Genomic DNA, 25,706 nt, shown 5'->3' with positions numbered 1-25,706 from the left:
CAGAGGGTCAGTACTGAGGGAGTGCCGAACTGTCAGAGGGTCAGTACTGAGGGAGTGCCGCACAGTCAGAGGGTCAGTACTGAGGGAGTGACGCACTGTCAGAGGGTCAGTACTGAGGGAGTGCTGCACTGTCAGAGGGTCAGTACTGAGGGAGTGCTGCACTGTCAGAGGGTCAGTACTGAGGGAGGGCAGCACTGTCAGAGGGTCAGTACTGAGGGAGGGCAGCACTGTCAGAGGGTCAGTACTGAGGGAGTGCTGCACTGTCAGAGGGTCAGTACTGAGGGAGTGCCGCACTGTCAGAGGGTCAGTACTGAGGGAGTGCCGCACTGTCAGAGGGTCAGTACTGAGGGAGTGACGCACTGTCAGAGGGTCAGTACTGAGGGAGTGCTGCACTGTCAGAGGGTCAGTACTGAGGGAGTGCCGCACTGTCAGAGGGTCAGTACTGAGGGAGCGCTGCACTGTCAGAGGGTCAGTTCTGAGGGAGTGCTGCACTGTCAGAGGGTCAGTACTGAGGGAGTGCTGCACTGTCAGAGGGTCAGAACTGAGGGAGTGCTGCACTGTCAGAGGGTCAGTACTGAGGGAGCGCTGCACTTTCAGAGGGTCAGTACTGAGGGAGTGCTGCACTGTCAGAGGGTCAGTACTGAGGGAGTGCTGCACTGTCAGAGGGTCAGTACTGAGGGAGTGCTGCACTGTCAGAGGGTCAGTACTGAGGGAGTGCTGCCCTGTCAGAGGGTCAGTACTGAGGGAGTGCTGCACTGTCAGAGGGTCAGTACTGAGGGAGTGCTGCACTGTCAGAGGGTCAGTACTGAGGGAGTGCTGCCCTGTCAGAGGGTCAGTACTGAGGGAGTGCTGCACTGTCAGAGGGTCAGTACTGAGGGAGTGCAGCACTGTCAGAGGGTCAGTACTGAGGGAGTGCTGCACTGTCAGAGGGTCAGTACTGAGGGAGTGCCGCACTGTCAGAGGGTCAGTACTGAGGGAGTGCTGCACTGTCAAAGGGTCAGTACTGAGGGAGTGCCGCACTGAATGAAGTGCCATCCTTTGGATTAAATATTATATGTAGGGCTACGGGGCATGTATGGCGAATGTATAGGTAGATGGGGAATGTATAGGGATACAGGGAAATGTATGGGGATACGGGGAAATAAGGACTAATTGAATAACTTTCAAATGCCAGCAGAACATGATGGGCTGAATAGCCTCCTGTGGTTCTGTCTGTCCAATTCATTCAAATCTTTATTCGGAGTGTGGTGATAACCCGCGGTTTGGCGTCTAACCCCAGAACAGGTCTGTTTTATGCTGTGTTCACCCATTCTTTCAGGGGCAAAGTTGGGGCTTCGAAGGGAAAGCTCCAAAGATCCCAAAGCTTTGGCGTTGCTAGTGCAAGCAGTATCAAACAGATCCTTCTGGAGTGGTGCCGCTCCAAGACAATAGGATACAAGGTAAGCAAAGGGTTAATGCCTTATTGGCCCACCCAGAGCGAGAGGGAGCAGGTAGATAAAGGTGATGATTGGAACGACCTTTACTGATGTACAGAGCGAGGTCCATTGGTTAGTGCGCGTGTAGTTAGCTGATCTCTATCAGGACGGGAAGAGGAACTCAAAGGGTTAAATTACGAGGAGAGATTAGACAAGTCAAGGTTGTGCTCCTTGGGAATTACTCGGTTAAAGGGCGAACTGATCAATGTTTTCAAGATGTCAAGGGGAACAGACAGGAGAGATCGAGGGAATCTATTTCTGCTGGTGGGCCCTCTGGGAAAACCAGAGCCAAACCTTTCAGGAGTGAAGTTCAGAAACACTTTCTCACAGAGGGTGGGAGAAGATTGGAATTCCCATCTGCAAACAGCTATTGATGGAAATCAATTGATCATTTTAAATCTGAGATTGGGCGATGTGGTATTCGCTATGATCTCAGTGAAAGTAGAACAGGGATGGGGGGCTGGTCTCGGCTCAGGAGAAGGTGACTGAGGTATTCAGGGTCTTCTACGGAAGGTTATACAGGTCCGAACTGCCGTGGGATGGGATGGATGGTGGAGTTCCTGGGAGAGTTGGAGTTTCCCAAGGTGGGGAGAGGAGTTACGGGAAGAACTAGAGGTTCCGTTGGAGTTGGAAGAGATCATGAAGGCACTGAAGTTGACGCAGTCGGGGAAGGCACCAGGGCCCGACAGGTTTCCCGTGGAATCTCATAAACGATTTGTAGACCAGCTGGCCCCTTTATTGTTGGGGATGTTCAGGGACTCCTTGGAGAGAGATGCTCGGAGGCAGGCATTGATTTCCCTGCTCCTGAAGAAGGACAAAGACCCCGCAGATTGTGAGTCATATCGGCTGACCTCCCTGTGAAATGTGGATGCGAAGCTTCTAGCTAAGGTGTAGGTGGTAAGACTGGAGCCTTGTCTCCCAGAGAAGGGGAAGACCTAACGGGGCTTGTAAAGACCCGGAGGTTGACGGCAAATGTGAGATGGCTGTTGAACATGGTCCTTACCCTGGGGGAGGGCCGGGTTCCAGAGATCATTTTGCTTGATGCGGGAAGGCATATGACCTGGTAGAGTGGGACTATCTATTTGCGATAATGGAGCAATTTGGGTTTGGACCGGACTGCGTAGCGTGGCTTGGGCTGTTATACACGGCCCCATTTGCCATCAGTGTTTGCACCAACAAAGTGACTTCTGACCCCCTTCGTCTGTACAGGGGCACCAGGCAGGGATGTCTGATGTCCCCTTTGGTGTTTGCGTTAGCAATAGAGCCACTAGCTATGGCGCTGAGGACTTTGAAAGCTTGGGAAGGAATAGTTAAGAGATGGGGTGGAGTGTAGGCTCTCACTATATGCTGATGATTTGTGTTATATGTTTGGGATCCGGAGACGTTAGTGGGAAGCATGGGGATTTTGCAGCACTTTGGGGCCTTTTCGGACTGTAAGCTAAATGTAGGAAAGAGCGAATGCTTGGCGGTCAGGGCATGGGGTGGAGAGCGGAGCTTAGCGGGTTGTCGTTTCAGCAAGCAGGAAATCATTTTTGGTATTTGGAGATCCAAATAGCGAGGGATTGGGGGAAACTCTGGAGGTTGAATTATACGAGTCTGGTGGGGAAGGTTAAGGCAGACCTGCAAAGATGGGATGGTCTCCCACTATCTCCAGCGGGCCGACTGCAATCAGTTACGATGAATATCTTGCTGAGTTTTTATTTTTAGTTTAGTGCCTCCTGGTGTTCCTGCCCAATGCTTCCTTCAAAGAGATTGACCGGCTTGTGACTGAGTTTATTTGGGCGGGTGAGGGCCCTGAGGATCAAGAGGACGGTGCTCCGGAGGAGAGACAAGTAGGGAGCTTGGCGTTGCCAAACTTTCAGTATTACTATTGGGCGGCCAATGCTGAATAGGTGCTGGAGTGGTGTGGGGTCTCGGAAGAGTTGTGGGTCCAGGTCAAAGCAAAGTCTGTGAGGAAGGGCAAGCCTGAGCAATTGGCAATGGCTCCGCTCCCAGTGGTGAAGAATCACTTGACTAACCCGGTGGTAGTAGCCACGTTAAAATTTGGAGGCAATTCTGTCAACATTTCAACTTGAAGGCTGCCTCGAGGCTAGCTCCCATCTGTGCAAACAAGTACTTCGAGCCATGATAGGTCGGATGTGATGTTTAGGGAGTGGACCTGTTTATGGTCAAAAGAATATGAAAGTTGAGTTGGGGATGTGTTTAGCCTGATCTGGGAGCACTATAACTCCCTATTTAAGGAAAAAGGGTTGGAGATTTGTTTTTAGAGGGTCAGTTCGACAGCCTGGGGGAACTGAAGGAGAAATATAGGTATCAGATGCTGATGGCTAAGGGCAGCATGGTGGCGTAGTGATTAGCACAGCTGCCTCATGGTGCCAAGGATCTGGGTTAGATTCTGGCCCCGGGTCACTGTCTGTGTGGAGTTTGCACATTCTCCCCGTGTCTGCGTGGGTCTCACCCCCACAACCCAAAGATGCGCAGGGTAGGTGGATTGGCCATGCTAAAATTGCCCCTTAATTGGCTAAAAAAGAATTGGGTACTCTAATTTTAAAAAAAATAGATGCTGATGGAATCAGTTATCTCCAGTTGCATCACTGGGTCAAAGGGCATTTTCCAGCTTTGCCAGTGAAGCAGTTTTATACCTTCCTCGACCAGGTTTTATCCTGCTCAGGGTCAGAGATGGCCAGTACGTCGGGCATACACCAGCGGATAGTGGGAGAGGAGACATGCTCGGTTGAGGGTGTGAAGGCAAAGCGTGTAGAGGAGCTGGGGCCGGTCTTGGAAGAGGAGGTTTAGAGTGAGGCACGAGGAGGGTGAGTACGACCTTGTCCTGTGCGAGGCTGAGGTGGTGTTTCTAGCACACCTCAGGGAGGATACAATGAATTGGTTTTTCGATGGGTTGGAGGACAGGTGTGATTGGTTTTTGAGGGGGGCCGACGCACATGTTCTGGTCATGCTCAAAGCTGGTGAGTTTCTGGAGATCCATTTTTAAAAATATAAATTTAGAGTACCCAATTAAATTTTTCCAATTAAGGATCAATTTAGCGTGGCCAATCCACTTGCCTTGCACATCTTTGGGTTGTGGGGGCGAAACCCACGCAAACACGGGGAGAATGTGCAAACTCTACACGGACAGTGATCCAGAGCCGGGATCGAACCTGGGACCTGGGCACCGTGGCTAACCCACTGCGCCACCGTGCTGCCCTGGAGATGCATTTCTGAGACTATGTCGCCAATCCTGGGCATTGGGTGATAGCCTTTGCCCACTGGTGCCGGTTTTTGGGGTTTCGGATGTGCCGGAGCTCTGCACATGGGTGGGGGCCAGACATCCTGACCTTTGCCTTGCTTGTGGCAAGGAGGTGGATCCTCTTGTGCTGGAGGTAAACTTCGCCGCCAAGCGCCTCAGCGTGGCTGGATGACCTGGTGGAGTTTTTGCACCTTGAGAAGGTCAGGTTTTACCAAGAGTTGGTCAATGTTAGCTGTTAGGGGGTGGGGAGGGGATTTATTAGTGAGAGTATAGTGTTGTGGGGGGTAGCGGTGGTTCTTACTGTTTGGTTGTAATTCTGTGTTATCGCATGCTTTGTATAAAAATGGTTAAAAATTATACTAAAAATATTTCCAAGAAAAGAAAGTATAACCGACTCGAGAGGCTGAATGGCCTCCTCCTGTTCAGAAATAATAATCGCTTGTCACGAGTAGGCTTCAATGAAGTTACTGTGAAAAGCCCCTAGTCGCCACATTCCGGCGCCTGTTCGGGGAGGCTGGTACGGGGATTGAACCCGCGCTGCTGGCCTTGTTCTGCATTACAATCCAGCTGTTTAGCCCACTGTTCTAATCCAGCCCCTAATTCCCATAGTTAGTTAGGATGCAGGATTTCAACATGCGTGGTTTGCGATCTCAATGACCCTGTGTTCACGTGGGGATGTTGAGTGAGAACAGGTTCGAGGTAAGCTCTGACTTTCCATAATGGACCCTGTTCACAAGATTCGTAGCTGCAGACACAGATGGGAGGAGGGCGGGATGGTGAGGGCAGATCGAGATCCCTCGCTTGCAGGGTTCCTGATATGAGATGTAATCCGCAGAAAGCTAAGACGAGCAGCCACCATACTAGGGGGACAGCAGAGAGCTGTAGTCCATCATTCTCCACCCACCCGGGGCAGCTCATGTGTGCCTCCCTGGTGGCCAATTCTCACTGATCGGACTGCTGCACTGTCAGAGTTGCCACCTTTACACACGAGTCCTGCCGTCCCCCTCAGGTGGATATTAAATATCCCATTATTACTTGGGCAGGATTCTCCACCAGAATGGGGAAATGCGATTGGGCGGAGAATTGGTTTTGATGCCAAAATTGTGGCGGCTGCCGGTTTCACGCCAAATCACAATTCACCGGTGCCTCGACAGCGGGGTCAATGTGTTCCAGAACCCATGTACAGTAAACACCATTAGCATATCATTGCCGGGCGTGATCCAGTATTGTCCAGGGCCTCCGCGATGCTCCGCCTCCACTGGGGTGAATTCCCGATAGCGAGGTTCACTTGTGCTTTTAAAAATCGTGAAACAGGCACTGTGGCTGCTGAGGGAGAGAGAGGGGGTACGGAATGTGTCCGACATCGCCATAGTTTGCTGACCGCCGTGCCGCTGGTTGGGGGGTTTATGCCGGGGCCAGGGGGAGTACCGGGGGTGGCCAGGTGTTCTGTGGGGTCGGGGTGGACGGGCACAGAACTATTGCCGCGGCTGACAAGGCAGCCATACAGCTGCGCATGCCGCTAACTACCCACTGTGAACTTAGGGCCACGGGTCGTATAGGTGTCCCCCTCAGGGCAACCCCCCTAGGTGCCCTCTGGCCCCAGCCTAACCTCAGCAGGATAGGCACAGTCCAGCACAACCAGTGCCATCTTGTTGGCTGGGATGAGTGTGTGGGGAGTGTAATGTGACTGTATGGCTGCAGCTTCTCAGCCTCCCGAGTATCAATGGCAGACCTGGCGAATCCCGCACCGTTTCTCATTGGAATTGATTGTGTTCCACGTGGCGAGGGTACTAGCCCCTCCACAGTCACTGAATCAGTCCAGGTTTGGCGCCAGTCTTGCTGTCATAGAACTCAACGAATCCTGCACCTAGTCTCAGGAACGGAGTCCCGCCCCTTGTTTCACTTAAGACTCAGTCTTCTGACTCTGGAAATAACTCCAGACATCTGTCCATATGTCCTAGGAATATAAATACAAGTTCTGTCAGGGGTCTGGCTTTGTGACCTGTTTATGGTCAAAGACTATGAATGTTGGGGATGTGTTTAGCCTGTTCTGGGGGCGCTATAACGTTTATTGCTTCGGGAGTATGGATTTCACCAATAAAGCTGTTCTAAATCTTCCTCTGTTCCTTGCAGTTGATTGACATCCAGAATTTCTCCTCGAGTTGGAGCAATGGCATGGCGTTCTGTGCTCTCGTCCACTCCTTCTTCCCAGAAGCGTTCGATTACAACGAGCTGAGCCCCAGTAACCGCAAACAGAACTTTGAGCTAGCATTCGGCACAGCTGAGTGAGTATTACCCACCCACAAAGATCCCAATCAAACAGGGACGTGAAGTGTATTTGGTGGGGAATCAATGTCCAGGCTGGACAACAGGTACAGCTGCCTGGCCCGAGAATCTCTGTTCGATTCCACAGGTTCCATTTGACTTTTGCATAAGAATTAGGAGCAGGCCATTCAGCCCATCAAAGCCTACTGAACAATTCAATTGGCCGGGTGGACTCAACTGCACTTTCCCACCCCCAACTTGACTCCCTTGTCGATCAGAGTGTAATTCAGCTTTGAATATATTCAATGACCCAGACTCCACTGCTCTCTGGCGGAGAGAATGCCACAGACTAATGAGACTGACTCAAGAGAGAAGAAATTCCACCTCAGCTCCATCTTAAATATCTACCCTCTCGAATCCCCTCAAGATTATTACGTTTCAATAAGATCATCTCTCGTGTTTCTAAACCCCTCTAGGCCCAACCTTTCCTCAGAAGACAACTTCGTCATCCCAGGAACCAGCCCAGTGAAGCTTCTCTGAACTGCGCCTGACCTCACACAGGACAGCAACAGTCCGAGAGTTCCAGGCCGATTGGGAATGGTGTGGTAAGAGATGCCAGCCTTACCAGAGCCGGCCACGCCTCCCCCACAGATAATATTTTTAAGGAGTGAAATTTTATAAGTTTGGTCCCCTGGAGATCCCAGGGAATGGCTCACGGTGGACAGACAGTGTCTCAGGCGCACAGGTACCAGGTCTGTGTTGGCCTTTCTCAGTCTGTCAGCTTCTTTTAAGGTGCTGTCTTTCAGATGAGATGGTAACCGAGGCCCTGCTCACTCTGGTGGATCCCATAGCCCCTCACTTCTAAGAAGGGCAGAGATCTCTCCAGTGTCCTGTCCTGGCCAACAACTTGGTGTAAAATTGGTGGCTGCAGTCTTGACTTAAGTATCTCATTGTTGGTGAAACTGTGTTTAGATGTAGCAAGGTGATGGAAGGTGCCATAGGAATACAATTTTTATCTTTGTTCTTGATGTTACAGGAAGATGGCACACTGCGACAGGCTGATTGAAGTGGAGGACATGATGGTGATGGGACACAAACCTGACCCCATGTGTGTGTTCACCTACGTCCAGTCGCTCTACAACCACCTGCGGCGATACGAGTGAACTCCCCGCCCCTGTGACTGTCAGCACTGGGGAAGGAGAGGTATGGTGGGCTGAGGGCCTTACCCACCCTCCCAGGCTGGTAGAGGGTGGGGCCAGTGCTTTACCCACCCTTCCAGGCTGGTAGAGGGTGGGGCCAGTGCCTTACCCACTCTCCCAGACTGGCTGAGGGTGGGGCCAATGCCTTACCCACTCTCCCAGACTGGCAGAAGGTGGGCTGAGGGCCTTACCCACCCTCCCAAGCTGACAGAGGGTGGGGCCAGTGCCTTACCCACTCTCCCAGACTGGCTGAGGGTGGGGCCAATGCCTTACCCACTCTCCCAGACTGGCAGAAGGTGGGCTGAGGGCCTTACCCACCCTCCCAGACTGGCAGAGGGTGGGGCCAGTGCCTTACCCACCCTCCCAGGCTGGTAGAGGGTGGGGCCAGTGCCTTACCCACTCTCCCAGACTGGCAGAAGGTGGGCTGAGGGCCTTACCCACCCTCCCAGACTGGTAGAGGGTGGGGCCAGTGCCTTACCCACCCTCCCAGACTGGTAGAGGGTGGGGCCAGTGCCTTACCCACCCTCCCAGGCTGGTAGAGGGTGGGGCCAGTGCCTTACCCACCCTCCCAGACTGGTAGAGGGTGGGGCCAGTGCCTTACCCACCCTCCCAGACTGGCAGAGGGTGGGGCCAGTGCCTTACCCACCCTCCCAGACTGGTAGAGGGTGGGGCCAGTGCCTTACCCACCCTCCCAGACTGGCAGAGGGTGGGGCCAGTGCCTTACCCACTCTCCCAGGCTGGCAGAGGGTGGGGCCAGTGTCTTACCCACCCTCCCAGGCTGGCAGAGGGTGGGGCCAGTGCCTTACCCACCCTCCCAGGCTGGCAGAGGGTGGGGCCAGTGTCTTACCCACCCTCCCAGACTGGCAGAGGGTGGGCTGAGGGCCTTACCCACTCTCCCAGACTGGCAGAGGGTGGGGCCAGTGCCTTACCCACCCTCCCAGACTGGCAGAAGGTGGGGCCAGTGCCTTACCCACTCTCCCAGACTGGCAGAAGGTGGGGCCAGTGCCTTACCCACTCTCCCAGACTGGCAGAAGGTGGGGCCAGTGCCTTATCCACTCTCCCAGACTGGCTGAGGGTGGGGCCAGTGCCTTACCCACCCTCCCAGACTGGCAGAAAGTGGGCTGAGGGCCTTACCCACTCTTCCAGGCTGACAGAGTCAATGGGCAGATTCGCAGGGGGGGCAACAACAATCTAAATGCAGAGAGACACCCACGCCAAATATCAACTGTACAATTGACAGTATTCACTGCAGAATAATAAAGGCAACCTAAACAGATGTAGCAGCTCAATTAATAAAATAAAGCATTGACTTGTATTGATGAAGAATGTTTCTTGACATCAGTTTTTCACAAGGAACCCAGATTCAACATAGCAATCCAGTATGGTTAATGAAACTAGTTCAGGCTGTGGTTCAGTGGACAGCCTACAAACCAGGAGGTTAAAGTCCAACTCCAGAGACTCACATACTGCAGGGAATGCCACACAGTCAGAGGGTAAGTACGGTGGTGGGGCAGCACGGTGGCGCAGTGGTTAGCACTGCTGCCTCACGCTGCTGAGGTCCCAGGTTCGATCCCGGCCCCGGGTCACTGTCTGTGCGGAGTTTGCACATTCTCCACGTGTCTGCGTGGGTCTCAACCCCACAACCCAAAGATGTGCAGGGTAGGTGGATTTGCCACGCTAAATTGCCCCTTAATTAGAAAAACTGAATTGGGTCCTCTCAATTTAATTTTTTGTAAGGGCTGTGGTGGTGGTGGTTGGGGGGGGGGGGGGGGGGGGGGGGGGGGGGGAGAGAGAGAAGAGAGTGGATGGTACTGGGGGGGAGCAACACACAGTCGCGGGTCAGAATTGGAGGGAGCGCCACAGTCAGAGGGTCAGCACTGGGGGGAGCGCCACAGTCAGAGGGTCAGTACTTGGGGAGGGGGCACACAGTCAGAGGGTCAACACTGGCGGGAGCGCCGCATAGTCGGAGGGTCAGCACTGGGGGGAGCGCCACACAGTTGGAGGGTCAGTACTGGGGGGAGCGCCACACAGTCGGAGGGTCAGCACTGGGGGGAGCGCCACACAGTCGGAGGGTCAGTACTGGGGGGAGCGCCACACAGTCGGAGGGTCAGTACTGGGGGGAGCGCCACACTAATTCTGTGCCCTAAATTCCATGTAGTTGCCCCTTGAACTGAGGTCCTCATCAAATCCAAGAAATAAATTTGGGAGGACCAGGGGTGGATGAAGCCAGAACCATGTTAGATGCTACTCGGTTGCTCCTTTCCTGGAGAATAAAGCTGGTGTGGTTGACGCTGATTCACTTGAGCAAGATTTAGACTGGTTTCTGGCTGGGAAGCACTGCAGGAAAATCAAGGCCAGAACAATCTCCTGTTTCCCAAATTATTTCTCCCCGCATTAGCCCCGGAATTGACCTCATTTTCCCACGTTTTGTGGCCAGGACACCTTTGCTAACACTGCAAGCTGCCTGATCTGGTGAGCTGTTAATCGTGAGCTGCATAATTCCCCATCCCTTCAAATTCTGCCTCGAGGGTTCTGATGTCCACCTGAAACGGCAGACGGTCTGAGTTCAACACCTCATCTGAAGGGTGGCTCGTCCAACACTGCCGCACTCTGTGAGAGCACAGCACGGGGAGTGTTGAAATGCCCATCCTAATCCAGGGCCCCCCTGCACATCTTTGGGTAGTGGGGGCGAAACCCACGCAGACACGGGGAGAATGTGCAAACTCCACACGGACATTGACCCGGAGCTGGGATCGAACCTGGGACCTCGGCACCGTGAGGCATCAGGGCTAACCCACTGAGCCACCGTGCTGCCCTCCCAACACAATATAAAATAATTGTTTAATGGCTGCCAATTAGTGGGTATTTTTTGCAATTCATGGAGCTTGAGGCTTTTGAAAAGTGGGAGGGATTCAGTCACAACTTTGTGAAATCTACCAGCATCCAGGTCAGTCCTCCAGTCAAAAGCAGTGACCAGCTCCAGGGAAGGCGCCAGTGACGGCCATATTCAGGAAAAAATGTTTCAGCCACCGCCCCCTCAGGCAGACACAGAGACAAAAAGGAGAATGTACAAATTTCCCAAAGAGCAGTGAGAATGTGGAACTCACCACAGGGAGTGACTGAGGCGAATAATGTAGAGAGAAAGGAATAGAAGGATATGCTGATAAAATGAGATTAAGGGGAGTGGGAGGCAGCTTGTATGGAGCACAACCACCAGCCTGGGCTGAACACTGTGCATTTCGATCGGGTCTTATTCATGTCGTTAATGAATAGTGGGTGATATTTAATCGGTAAATATTCATGTATGAATTAAGTGCCCCCGAATTGAGTGAGACATTTTCTTCTAAAATTAGCTCTACTGTTGAAAATGGTGTTACCATAGCAACAACTGTAGTTAAGGCATGATTTCTATTGGTTAAATCCTGTTTTGAGAGAGTGTCATTGCACATTCAGTGGTGCTATACTTACGACACTGGGTATCCCTCGCAACCCACTGTGGCACGTAAACAGTGCAACCGACACAGTCTCTGTAGCAGTCAGCATTTCAGCTATTCAGGGCAGTATTTACCGTTCTAGAATTCCAGCTCCTGCCAGCAGCCGGGCAGAAGATTGGGAAAAGGCTGCGATGCTGCGTTCAGACAAGCCCACGGCTCCCCCAAGGGGCTCAGTTAGGCAAGCACAGTGCCACCTGAGCCTGTGTATTTGAGGGAGTGTGACAGCATGGGGAACAAGGGAGAGGGAGAAAATGAGACAGTCGGACGGGGTCCCCGCTCCCGATCTCTCACCGGGAATCCCGGCAGCAAAGCACACGTCCGGATGCCAGAGTAACGCTGAAGGTTCCACATTTTTCGGAGGTACACATCACAAGATGGCTCAGCCTGAGACACCAAACTAAATTCTGTAAACCATAAAATTAAATATGTACATGTATTTTAAAATTAGAACTGTACCCTGAGCATCCAGGAAAACAACATGTAAAACAAACACTACAAAGAGCTTTAGAATACATTTACCCAAAAAAAGTATTTTGGGCCATTCTCGTTTTAAAAAGTAACAGGCTTGGCCCTGTGTAGAGGGATAATCAGTTAAATCCTAGCGGAGGCCGTTCCAGCGTGGATTGACCTGCTGGCTCACCCCCAGGCTCTGGGATCGAGCTCTGCAATTAGCAAAGTATCCAAAAAGGATCGAAGATAGAGACTTTGCGAACATGCTCCGCATGGAAACCGTCAAAACAAGTAGCAAAATGAAATAAGTGGCCTCTTTTGCACTTCCTTCAAAAATAGGCAGCTGAGGGTATTGAATACCTCGCTAAATGCCGGCAGTCACTAAGGCAATATTGACAATGAGTCCATTTTAACTTGGTGATGGTGCACGTCTTTGGCAAGTGGCGTTGTCAGTAAAGCTGGCCTGGACAGTACCGTATTGAACATCATAGATCGACAGATGAGAAACAGGCTGTGCCACGCAGTAATTGCTGACTCTCCCGAATTAGCTTTTCAGAACCTGTTGAGAAGTTTGACGACCTCCTCATAAATGACGAAAACAATGGCCACATCAAGACACACCCTGGCCAAACGTGGAACTGTTCCTTTGTAAAACCTGCAGCACACAAGGGAATGGCTTCTTAGGAAAAACACAGGGGCTTTTTTGGATTCTCAATCCAGAGTAGGCGGAAAAATTTAACCTATCAATACTTACGCAAATAATCCCTCATTTTTAAGGATCTGATATGCACAATCCAATGTGTTCTCGTACTTGGAGGATTGAAGACCCTACAATCAAAGGGGGATGAAAATAAGAGCATAGTGATTTCTCAAATACTCCAGGTTTCAGTACGCACCATGGCCAAGAGTGGACTTCCATTTCCACAATCTCACAATGCCCTAAAGCTGGTTATAACTCACTATTTTGATGTAGGAAATACAGCAGTCAATTGGCACTCAGAGTCTTTAAACAGCAGGATAATGAATGACCAGGTCATCTGTATTTAATGATGTTGGTCGATGGACAAACTCGGGGGGAGAACTTCCTTCCTCATCTTTCACATACAAGAGGGCAGGTGGGACTTTGGTTTTAATGTCTTATCTGCAAAGGTGGTAGCTGCACTCCCTCAGTACTACACAGTGAGTACCAGGCTGGTATGTGCTCAATAAGACGGCAGGAGGGGTGGGTGAAGGGTTCTGTTACGGCCAGCCCCAGGTGAGGTTCCCCAGAAGTTGTTGATCCGAGAAAGGTTCCTCGATTTGTCATCATCCAGCTGGGATACCCTAAAATTGTTACAAACCCGTGTGTGGAGAGATGACTGGCTGCGTGTATTTATTCAACTCGCCTTCTGCTGGCAGCAACAAGGTTCACTTCCCATGGGACACATTGTCGAGACCCGATAGTTATGTTCAAAAAGGAGCCAATTTAACCAGGATTTCTTGAGTTCAGCTAGAGTAAGTTTATAAACTCCCAAAAAGGCAAGGAGAAATGGTAAAGAACATTGTAGCACAGGAACAGGCCCTTCGGCCCACCAAGCCTGCGCTGGTCCAGATTCCTTCTTTTGACTCATTACTTATCGCCCAAATGCTCTGTATCCCTCCATTCCCCGCCCATTTATGTGTCTATCAAGATACATGTTAAACGTTGCTATCGTACCTGCCTCCACCACCTCCACTGGCAATGCGTCCAAGCACCCACCACCCTCCGTGAAAAACCTTCCCCACACATCTCCCCTAAACTTTCCCCCTCTCAGCTTCAACCTGTGCCCCCTTGTAATTGAGTCTTACCCCCTGAGAAAAAGCTTCTGACTATTCACCCTGTCTATACCTCTCGTACTTTGGTAGACCTCAATCAGGTCTCCGCTCAGCCTCCATCTTTCGAATGAAAACAATCCAAGTTTATTCAACCTCTCCTCATAGCTACCACCCTCCAGACCAGGCAACATCTTGGTAAACCTTCTTTGCACTCTCTCCAAAGCATCCACGTCCTTCTGATAGTGTGGTGACCAGAACTGCACACAGTATTACAAACGTGGCCTAACCAAAGTCCTATACAACTATAACATGATCTGCCAACTCTTTTACCCAATGCCTGGGATGAAGGCAAGCATGCCGTGTGCCTTCTTGACCACTTTATCCACCTGCATTGCCACTTTCATGGAACAATGGACCTGAACACCCAGATCCCTCTGTATGGTAATGCTCCTATAGGTTCTGCCATTTATTGTATAATTCACACCTGAATTTAATCTTCCAAAATGCATCACCTCGCATTTGTCCGTATTGAACTCCAGCTGCCATTTCTCTGCCCAACTCTCCAAATCCGATGACACAAAGGTTGGTGGAGTTGTAGATAGGGTCGAGGGCTGTTGCAGGTTACAACAGGACATTGACAGGATGCAGAGCTGGGCTGGAAATTGGCAGATGCAGTTCGACCTAGATAAATGTGAAGTGATTCATTTTGGAAGGTCAAATTTGAATGCTGAGTACAGGGTTAAAGGCAGGATTTTTGGAAGTGTGGAGGAACAGAGGGGTTTTGGGGCCAACGCACATAGATCCCTCAAAGTTTCCACCCAGATTGACAGGGTTGTTAAGACATACTGGGGTGGAATTCTCCGCTCCCCACGTGGCATGAGAGAATCGTGGGTGGGCCTCCCGACATTTTTCATGCCCCTCTGGCGTCCCCAGCGACCTCCCCCCCCCCAACGGCGGCTCAGAAAAATCGCCGCTCGCCGTTTTTCATGGCGAACGGCGATTCTCCGAGCCCGATGGGCCGGCCCTTCACACCCGTTTCAACACGGCAGCAACCACACCTGGTCGCTGCATTCGTGAAACGGGCGCCAGATGCTCGTTTGGGGCATCTAGGGGCCCGATTGACACGGGAGCACCACAACTGTGTTCGGAAGGGGACAGGCCCGCGATCGGTGCCCACCGATCGTCGGGCCAGCGACCAAAACAGAGCAAGAGTAGGAAGGCAGTGCAGGTGTCCCCTGCGGTCATCTCCCTGCAAAACAGATATACCGCTTTGGATACTGTTGGGCTCACCAGGGGAAGGCAGCAGCAGCAAGGTTCATGGCACCGTGGCTGGCTCTGCTGTGCAGCAGGGCAGGAAGAAGAATGGCAGGGCTATAGTGACAGGGGACTCAATCGTAAGGGGAATAGACAGGCGGTTCTTCGGACGCAATCGAGACTCCAGGATGGTATGTTGCCTCCCTCGGGCAAGGATGTCTCGGAGCGGCTGCAGGACATTGGGGGGGGGGGGGGGGCCGAACAGCCAGCTGTCATGGTGCACATAGGCACCAACGATATAGGTGAAAAACGGGATGAGGTCCTACAAGCTGAATTCAGGGAGTTAGGAGTTAAACTAAAAAGTAGGACCTCAAAAGGTAGTAATCTCAGGATTGCTACCAGTGCCACGAGCTAGTCAGAGTAGGAATGTTAGGATAGATAGGATGAATGCGTGGCTCGAGAGATGGTGCATGAGGGAGGGATTCAAATTCCTGGGGCATTGGAACTGGTTCTGGGGGAGGTGGGACCAGTACAAACTGGTCAGTCTGCACCTGGGCAGGACTGGAACCGATGTCCTGGGGTGGTGAGGGGGGGGGGTGTTTGTTAGAGCTGATGGGAGGGTTTAAACTAATGTGGCAGGGGGATGGGAACCGATGCAGGAAGTTGGAAGGTAGTTAAACAGGGACAGAAGCAAAAGGAAGTAAGGGGGAAAGTGTAAGGCAGAGAAGCCATAGTCAAAAATCAAAAAGGGCGACAGTACAAAGTACAGTGACTGAGGGGAGCTCAGTGAATAGGCCCAGTAATACTAAAAGGAATAAAACTGGAAGTAAAAACATTAATGGTAAGCGACGTGGCAGGTTGTTACATGAAGATATGGGTTCAACGACAAGGAAAATTAGGAGAAAAGTTAAGAGGAAATATAACTTAGGAGAGGTTACTGATCGAGATGTTAAGGTTCAAAACAGAGGTAAAATAGCCAACATAAGTGTACTTTACCTGAATGCTCGTAGTATTCGGAAAAAAGTAAATGAGTTGATGGCGCAAATCATCGTGAATGACTATGATTTAGTGGCCATTACTGAAACATGGTTAAAGGATGGTCACGACTGGGAGTTAAATATCCGAGGGTATCAAACTATTCGGAAGGACAGAGTGGATGGTAAGGGAGGTGGTGTAGCTCTGTTATTTAAGGATGACATGCGGGCAATAGTAAGGGATGACATTGGTGCTATGGAGGATAAGGTTGAATCTATTTGGGTGGAAATCAGGAATAGTAAGGCGAAAAAGTCACTTATAGGAGTAGTGCATAGGCCACCAAATAGTAACATTATGGTGGGGCAGGCAATAAACAAAGAAATAACTGATGCATGTAGAAATGGTACAGCAGTTATCATGGGGGATTTTAATCTACATGTCGATTGGTTTAACCAGGTCGGTCAAGGCAACCTTGAGGAGGAGTTTATAGAATGTATCTGCGATAGTTTCCTAGAACAGTATGTAATGGAACCTACGAGGGAACAAGCGGTCCTAGATCTTGTCCTGTGTAATGAGACAGGATTGTTCATGATCTCATAGTTAGGGATCCTCTCGGAAGGAGCGATCACAATATGGTAGAATTTAAAATACAGATGGAGGGTGAGAAGGTAAAATCAAACACTAGTGTTTTGTGCTTAAACAAAGGAGATTCCAATGGGATGAGAGAAGAACTAGCTAAGGTAGACTGGGAGCAAAGATTTTATGGTGGAACAGTTGAGGAACAGTGGAGAACCTTCCAAGCGATTTTTCACAGTGCTCAGCAAAGGTTTATATCAACAAAAAGGAAGGACTGTAGAAAGAGGGAAAATCGCCCGTGGATATCTAAGGAAATAAGGGAGAGTATCAAATTGAAGGAAAAAGCATACAAAGTGGCAAAGATTAGTGGGAGACTAGAGGACTGGGAAATCTTTAGGGGGCAACAGAAAGCTACTAAAAAAGCTATAAAGAAGAGTAAGATAGATTATGAGAGTAAACTTGCTCAGAATATAAAAACAGATAGTAAAAGTTTCTACAAATATATAAAATTAAAAAAAGAGTGGCTAAGGTAAATATTGGTCCTTTAGAGGATGAGAAGGGAGTTTTAATAATGGGAGATGAGGAAATGGCTGAGGAACTGAACAGGTTTTTTGGGTCGGTCTGCACAGTGGAAGACACAAATAACATGCCAGTGACTGATAGAAATAAGGCTATGACAGGTGAGGACCTTGAGAGGATTGTTATCACTAAGGAAGTAGTGATGGGCAAGCTAATGAGGCTAAAGGTAGACAAGTCTCCTGGCCCTGATGGAATGCATCCCAGAGTGCTAAAAGAGATGGCTAGGGAAATTTCAGATGCACTAGTGATAATTTACCAAAATTCACTAGACTCTGGGGTGGTCCCGGTGGATTGGAAATTAGCAAACGTGACACCACTGTTTAAAAAAGGAGGTAGGCAGAGAGTGGGTAATTATAGGCCAGTATACTTAACTTCGGTAGTAGGGAAGATGCTGGAATCTATCATCAAGGAAGAAATAGCGAGGCATCTGGATAGAAATTGTCCCATTGGGGAGACGCAGCATGGGTTCATAAAGGGCAGGTCGTGCCCAACTAATTTAGTGGAATATTTTGAGGACATTACCAGGGCAGTAGATAACGGAGAGCCAATGGATGTGGTATATCTGGATTTCCAGAAAGTCTTTGACAAGGTGTCACACAAAAGGTTGCTGCCCAAGATAAAGATGCATGGCATTATGGGTAAAGTAGTAGCATGGATAGAGGATTGGTTAATTAATAGAAAGCAAAGAGTGGGAATTAATGGGTGTTTCTCTGGTTGGCAATCAGTAGCTAGTGGTGTCCCTCAGGGATCAGTATTGGGCCCACAATTGTTCACAATTTACATAGATGATTTGGAGTTGGGGACCAAGGGCAATGTGTCTAAGTTTGCAGACGACACTAAGATGAGTGGTAAAGCGAAAAGTGGAGAGGATACTGGAAGTCTGCGGAGGGATTTGGATAGGTTAAGTGAATGGGATAGGGTCTGGCAGATGGAATACAATGTTGACAAATGTGAGGTTATCCATTTTGGTAGGAACAGCAGCAAACGGGATTATTATTTAAATGATAAAATATTAAAGCATGCTGCTGTGCAGAGAGACCTGGGTGTGCTAGTGCATGAGTCGCAAAAACTTGGTTTACAGGTGCAACAGGTGATTAAGAAGGCAAATGGAATTTTGTCCTTCATTGCTAGAGGGATGGAGTTTAAGACTAGGGAGGTTATGCTGCAATTGTATAAGGTGCTAGTGAGGCCACACCTGGAGTATTGTGTTCAGTTTTGGTCTCCTTACTTGAGAAAGGACATACTGGCACTGGAGGGTGTGCAGAGGAGATTTACTAGGTTAATCCCAGAGCTGAAGGGGTTGGATTATAAGGAGAGGTTGAGTAGACTGGGACTGTACTCGTTGGAATTTAGAAGGATGAGGGGGGATGTTATAGAAACATATAAAATTATGAAGGGAATCGATAGGATAGATGCAGGCAGGTTGTTTCCACTGGCGGGTGAAAGCAGAACTAGGGGGCATAGCCTCAAAATAAGGGGAAGTAGATTTAGGACTGAGTTTAGGAGGAACTTCTTCACCCAAAGGGTTGTGAATCTATGGAATTCCTTGCCCAGTGAAGCATTTGAGGCTCCTTCATTACATGTTTTTAAGATAAAGATAGATAGTTTTTTGAAGAATAAAGGGATTAAGGGTTATGGTGTTCGGGCCGGAAAGTGGAGCTGAGTCCACAAAAGATCAGCCATGATCTCATTGAATGGCGGAGCAGGCTCGAGGGGCCAGATGGCCACTCCTGCTCCTAGTTCTTATGTTCTTATTAAGAGAATCAAATCATCACCCCTCGACATTCAAGGGGCTTATTATCACCGAATCCCCCACTGCCAATATCCTGGGGTTACCACTGATCAGAAACTGAACTGGGCTAGCCATATGGATATCGTGGCTATAAGAGCAGATCAGAGGCTGGGAATCCTGTGGCGACTAACTCACCCCCTGACCCCCCCCCCCCCCCCCCCAAAAGCTTGTCCACCATCTACAAGGCACAAATCAGGAGTGTAATGGAATACTCCCCACTTGCCTGGATGAATGCAGCTCCAACAACACTCAAGAAGCTCAACACCATCCAGGACAAAGCAGCCCCGCTTGATTGCTCCCCCTTCCACAAACATTCAATCCCTCCACCACCTATGCACAGTAGCAGCCGTGTACACCATCTACAAGATTCACTGCAGGAATTATCAAGGCTCCTTAGGCAGCAGCTTCCAATCCTGTAAACACTACTATTCAGAAGGACAAGGGCAGCAGATTCCTGGAATACCACTGTCTGGAGGTTCCCCTCCAAGTCACTCACCACCCTGGCTTTGAAATATATCACCGTTCTTTCAACGTCACTGGGTCAAAATCCTGGAACTCCCTCCCTAATAGCACTGTTGGTGTACCTACACCACACAGACTGCAATGATTCAAGAAAGCAGCTCACCACCACATTTTGAAGGACAATTTAGGATGGGCATAAATGCTGACCTAGCCAGCGAAGCCCACATTCCAGCTGAGATCTAACTAGCGTGTTGTATAAGTTCAGCCTAACCTCCTTGCTGAGAGGTCAGTAAAGAAGCAGCAACTATAGCCAGTAAGGTACGAGACAATAAACTCAATGTGACTAAGGGGAAGAGTACACAGGGAAGAGATGATGAACGCAAAGGTGGTCTGAGGTGCATTTGTTATAATGCGAGAAGTGTAGCAGGTAAGACAGATGAACTTAGGGCTTGGATCAGTACCTGGGAATATGATGCTATTGGTATTACTGAGACTTGGTTGAGGGAGGGGCAAGACTGGCAACTGAATATCCCAGGGTATAGATGCTTCAGGAGGGATAGAGAGGGAGGTAGAAGGGGTGGAGGAGTTCCATTACTCGTCAGAGATGATATCACAGCTGTGATTAAGGAGGGCACGATGGAGGATTCGAGCACTGAAGCAATATGGGTGGAGCTGAGAAATAGGAAGGGTGCAGTAACATTGTTGGGACTTTACTACAGGCCTCCCAAAAGCGAGCATGAAGTAGAGGTACAAATATGCAGACAGATTATAGAAAAATGTAGGAGCAATAGGGTGGTTGTGATGGGAGATTTTAACTTCCCCAACATTGAATGGGATTTGTGTAGTGTTGGAGGCGTAGATGGAGCAGAGTTTGTAAGGAGCATCCAGGAGAGTTTTTTAGAGCAGTATGTAAATAGTCCAACTTGGGAAGGGGCCATACTGGACCTGGTATTGGGGAATGATCCCGGCCAGGTGGTTGATGTTTCAGTCGGTGATTACTTTGGGAATAGCGATCACAATTCCGTAAGTTTTAGAATACTCATGGACAAGGACAAGAGTGGTCCTAAAGGAAGAGTGCTAAATTGGGGAAAGGCAGAGTATAACAAAATTCGGTAGGAGCTAGGGAATGTGGATTGGGAGCAGCTGTTTAAGGGTAAATCCACATTTGAAATGTGGAAGTCTTTTAAAGAAAGGTTGATTAGAGTGCAGGACAGACATGATCCTGTGAAAATGAAAGATAGAAATGGCAAGATTAGGGAACCATGGATGACGGGTGGAATTGTGAGACTAGCTAAGATGAAAAAGGAAGCATACATAGGATCGAGGCAACTCAAAACTGATGAAGCTTTGGAGGAATATCGGAAAAATAGGACGAATCCCAAACGCGCAATAAAGAGGGCTAAAAGGGGTCATGAAATATCTTTGGCTAACAGGGTTAAGGAAAATCCCAAAGCATTTTATTCGTATGTAAGGAGCAAGAGGGTAACTAGAGAAAGGATTGGCCCACTTAAAGACAAAAGAGGGAATTTATGCGTGGACTCAGAGGAAATGGGCGAGATTCCTAATGAGTACTTTGCATCGGTATTCACAAAGGAGAGGGACAAGACGGATGTTGAGGCTAGGGATGGATGTTTAAATACTCTCGGTCAAGTTGCCATACGGAAGGGGAAAGTTTTGGGTATTCTAAAAGACATTAAGGTGGACAAGTCCCCAGGACCGGATGGGATCTATCCCAGGTTACTGAGGGAAGCGAGGGTCGAAATAGCTGGGGCCTTAACAGATATCTTTGCAGCATCCTTGAGCACGGGTGAGGTCCCGGAGGACTGGAGAATTGCTAATGTTGTCCCTTTGTTTAAGAAGGGTAGCAGGGATAATCCAGGGAATTATAGACCTGTGAGCTTGACGTCAGTGGTAGGCAAACTGTTGGAGAAGATACTGAGGGATAGGATCTATTCACATCTGGAAGAAAATAGACTTATTAGTGATAGGCAGCATGGTTTTGTGCAGGGAAGGTCATGTCTTACAAACCTAATAGAATTCTTTGAGGAAGTGACAAAGTTAATTGATGAGGGAAGGGCTGTAGATGTCAGTAAGGCGTTTGATAAGGTTTCCCATGGCAGGTTGATGGAAAAAGTGAAGTCGTATGGGGTTCAGGGTGTACTAGCTAGATGGATAAAGAACTGGCTGGGCAACAGGAGACAGAGAGTAGTGGTGGAAGGGAGTGTCTCAAAATGGAGAAGGGTGACTAGTGGTGTTCCACAGGGATCCGTGCTCGGACCACTGTTGTTTGTGATCTACATAAATGACCTAGAGGAAGGTATAGGTGGTCTGATTAGCAAGTTTGCAGATGATACTAAGATTGGTGGAGTTGCAGATAGCGAGGAGGACTGTCAGAGAGGTCAGCATGACACAAGGAGATAGTTAAACAAAGAAGGCAGTGACAACAGAATATAGATAGATTGGAGAGTTGGGCAGAGAAATGGCAGATGGAGTTCAATCCAGGCAAATGCGAGGTGATGCATTTTGGAAGATCAAATTCAAGAGCGGACTATATGGTCAATGGAAGGGTCTTGGGGAAAATTGATGTGCAGAGAGATCTGGGAGTTCAGGTCCATTGAACCCTGAAGGTGGCAACGCAGGTTGCTAAGAGTGGTCAAGAAGGCATACAGCATGCTTGCCTTCATCGGACGGGGTATTGAGTACAAGAGTTGGCAGGTCATGTTACAGTTGTATAGGACTTTGGTTCAGCCACATTTGGAATACTGCGTGCAGTTCTGGTCGCCACATTGCCAGAAGGATGTGGATGCCTTGGAGAGGGTGCAGAGGAGGTTCACCAGGATGTTGCCTGGTATGGAGGGTGCTAGCTATGAAAAAAGATTGAGTAGATTAGGATTGTTTTCGTTGGAAAGACGGAGGTTGAGGGGGGACCTGGTTGAGGTCTACAAAATTATGAGAGGTATGGACAGGGTGGATAACAACAAGCTTTTCCCAAGAGTGGGGTGTCAGTTACAAGGGGTCACGATTTCAAGGTGAGAGGGGGAAAGTTTAAGGGAGATGTGCGTGGGAAGTTTTTTTACGTAGAGGGTGGTGGGTGCCTGGAACGCTTTACCAGCGGAGGTGGTAGAGGCGGGCACGATAGCATCATTTAAGAAGCATCTAGACAGGTATATGAATGGGCGGGAACAGAGGGAAGTAGACCTTGGAAAATAGGAGACAGGTTTAGATAAAGGATCTGGATCGGCGCAGGCTGGGAGGGCCAAAGGGCCTGTTCCTGTGCTGTAATTTTCTTTGTTCTTTGACTCTATGCCCCTATTAATAAAGCCCAGATTACTATATGATTTATTAACTGATCTCTCCACCGGTCCTTCACCTTGAATGATCTGTACACATATACACCCAGGTCCCTCTGATCCTGCACCCCTTTAAGAATTTTACTCATTATTTTAAATTATTTCTGCATGTTCTTCCTACCAAAATACATCACCTCACACTTCTCCGCATCAAACCTCATCTGCCACCTGTCTGCCCCCTCCACCAGCTCGTCCAAATCCTTCTGACGTTCTACACAGTCCTCTTCAGTTTACAATACTCTCAAGCTTTTGAAGACCAATATTTTCGTGTATAATTTCCTATTTTTATTTCCTCCATCACCTAGACTGCACAGACAGATCTCTCAGATCTGTGCAAACAATTGAAATATGAGGTGTATTGTTTGCTGGTTGTTCTCTGATTTCCTCCATGGCGTGCTGAACCAGAATACAATGGCAGAGTACGTGTTAGAGGAGCTCTTGTCGAAACAGCACGTGGCTCAAGTCCAGACCACACACTGAACACTACATCCTACTCAGGTCAGCATGACACAAGGAGATAGTTAAACAAAGAAGGCAGTGACAGGCTGAACTCTGACACCAGAGTTACAAGAAAGGGGTGACTAAGAGGGTACGTTATTGAAGTATATTCAATAATAAGCAGTGCAGAAATGGTAAAATGTAGAACACTATTTCAGGTTAGACAATAGGACCGGTGTTTCAAGGAGAGGGTCGACATCAGGACATCATTCACAGAAAACATGGTGAAAACAGAGAACAGATTTCAGGGTAGAATTGCCCCTTGAACAAGCTAAGAGAACATAAACCGAGGCGAGGACTGTAAGTGTTTTTTTTGAAGAGATGAGGGAGGGTAGCCCTTACCTCAATCTCATTTGCTTTCTGCTGCCAAAAGCTGCTGAACCAAAATGGGCTAAAGGTGCGAGCTGACCGGATTCAGACAGGGTCAGAGTTAGCAGCAGGTCGTGGGAGGGAGCATGAGGGGCCAGGGAAGATGGGAAATACAGACATTTATGTTGGGGCTGAAAACTTATGGTTAGGATTTTTAAAAAACTTTTTCCAATTAAGGGGCAATTTAGCGTGGCCAATCCACCTACCCTGCACATCTCTGGATTGTGGGGTTGGGACCCATGCAGACACGGGGAGAATGTGCAAACTCCACACGGACAGTGGCCCAGGGCCTGGACCGAACCCAGGTCCTCGGCATAGTGAGGCAGCAGTGCTAACCACTGTGCCACCGTGCTGCCCTTACAGTAAAAAAATTAATAAATTTAGTGTAGCCAATTCATTTTTTCCAATTAAGGGGCAATTTAGCGTGGCCAATCCACCTAGCCTGCACATCTTTGGGTTGTGGGGGCGAAACCCACGCAAACACGGGGAGACTGTGCAAACTCCACAGGGACAGTGACCCAGAGCCGGGATCGAACCTGGGACCTCAGGGCCGCGAGACAGCAGTGCTAACCACTGCGCCACCGTGCTGCCCTGACTGTAGGAATTTTGATTTATCTTAAGAAAGGCTCCTCCGGGCAGCACAGTGGTTAGCATTGCTGCCTACGGCGCTGAGGACCCGGGTTCAAATCCCGGCCCTGGGTCACTGTCCGTGTGGAGTTTGCACGTTCTCCCCGTGTTTGAGTGGGTTTCACCCCCACAACCCAAAAGATGTGCAGGTTAGGTGGATTGGCCACGCTAAATTGCCCCTTAATTGGAAAAATTATTGGGTACTCTAAATTTATTTTTTTCAAAAGGCTCCTCTTCTTCCTCACCAGGTTGCAAAGTGATAGACACCAAATCAATCGGTAGTTAAATTTCCCTTGTGTCTGAAATAAATCAGAGATGTCTGATTTGCATTTATTACTGAGGCTCCCACTTGAGTCAAGCAGCTGTTAGTCGCACAAGGAAACAGCCCCGAGTGGTAGCAATTAAACACGTGTGAGGAAATAGCGATGTTATATTTGTATTTTGTGGGTGCTAGGAATAAGATATGGCTTTAAGGTTTAAGTTTTAATTTATATCTTCGTATGTGTGTTGGGGGGGGGGGGGGGGGGGGGTGGGCGGCGGAGCGGACGGACTCAAGTTTTGGTTTTATTAAGATGCCTGCATTTTTAAAAAATATTTTTTATTCTCCTCCTTTTCCACATTTTCTCCCAAATTTACACCCAACAGTAAACAATAATCAGTAACGATAGCAATAACAACAATCCCATCCTCCCACCAAACCCCAGACATTAGCCATGATGTTAACATAAACAAATGACAAAAAGGAATCAGGAATCACCCATAGTCACCATTAACACATACAGTCCCCCTCCCCCCCAACCCTCCCAGCACCAACCGATGTGTTCGATGTGTTCCAATTCTCGAAAGTGCATAATGAATAACGGCCATGAATTATAGAACCCCTCCATCCTTCCCCTCCGTTCAAATTTGACCCTTTCAAGCGTCAAGAATTCCAGCAGTTCCCCCCACCACGCCTGGGCACAGGGTGGAGAGGTGGATCTCCACCCTGACAGGATCCGCCTTCGGGCGATCAACGAGGCGAAGGCTACAACATCTGTCTCCGCGCCCATTTGCAATCCCGGCTGGTCTGACACCCCAAATATGGCTTCGCGAGGGCTCGGGTCCAGTTTCACGTACATCACTTTAGAGATTACCCTAAACACCTCCTTCCAGTAATCCTCCAGCTTTGGACAGGACCAAAACATACGAACGTGATTAGCGGGACCCCCCACAACGTTCACACACATCTTCTAGCCTCTCAAAGAGCCGGCTCATCCTCGCCCTTGCTCTATACACCACCTTTAGCTGTATCAACCCCAAC

At 49.3% G+C, this 25,706-nt stretch overlaps 2 protein-coding genes across 3 annotated transcripts in view; one reads left to right on the top strand and one right to left on the bottom strand.

Moving 5' to 3' along the window:
* The window catches only part of smtnl (smoothelin, like), a 56,851-nt gene extending 47,347 nt beyond the window's left edge, over positions 1–9,504 (top strand). The window contains exons 6-9 of one of the 2 annotated variants that reach the window (XM_038814742.1): positions 1,319–1,439; positions 6,856–7,007; positions 8,024–8,195; positions 8,483–9,504. In XM_038814742.1, coding sequence (XP_038670670.1) covers positions 1,319–1,439; positions 6,856–7,007; positions 8,024–8,150 — 400 coding nt within the window. In that variant the 3' untranslated portion in view covers positions 8,151–8,195; positions 8,483–9,504. Of the gene's footprint in view, positions 1–1,318; positions 1,440–6,855; positions 7,008–8,023 lie in introns of both variants that reach the window. The other variant, XM_038814740.1, reaches the window with a different exon arrangement.
* A 3,083-nt stretch (positions 9,505–12,587) lies between these two features.
* LOC119975155 (tricarboxylate transport protein, mitochondrial-like) overlaps positions 12,588–25,706 on the bottom strand; it is a 37,612-nt gene continuing 24,493 nt past the window's right edge. The window contains exons 8-9 of the mRNA XM_038814737.1: positions 12,885–12,958; positions 12,588–12,785 (exon numbers count right to left, since the gene is read on the bottom strand). Coding sequence (XP_038670665.1) covers positions 12,683–12,785; positions 12,885–12,958 — 177 coding nt within the window. The 3' untranslated portion in view covers positions 12,588–12,682. The remainder of the gene's footprint in view (positions 12,786–12,884; positions 12,959–25,706) is intronic.

The sequence above is a fragment of the Scyliorhinus canicula genome, chromosome 12 (assembly GCF_902713615.1).
Source record: "Scyliorhinus canicula chromosome 12, sScyCan1.1, whole genome shotgun sequence".
Lineage (NCBI taxonomy): Eukaryota > Metazoa > Chordata > Chondrichthyes > Carcharhiniformes > Scyliorhinidae > Scyliorhinus > Scyliorhinus canicula.
The sequence above is the reverse complement of the archived record's forward strand: the minus strand, read 5'-3'. Positions and strand labels throughout refer to the sequence as shown.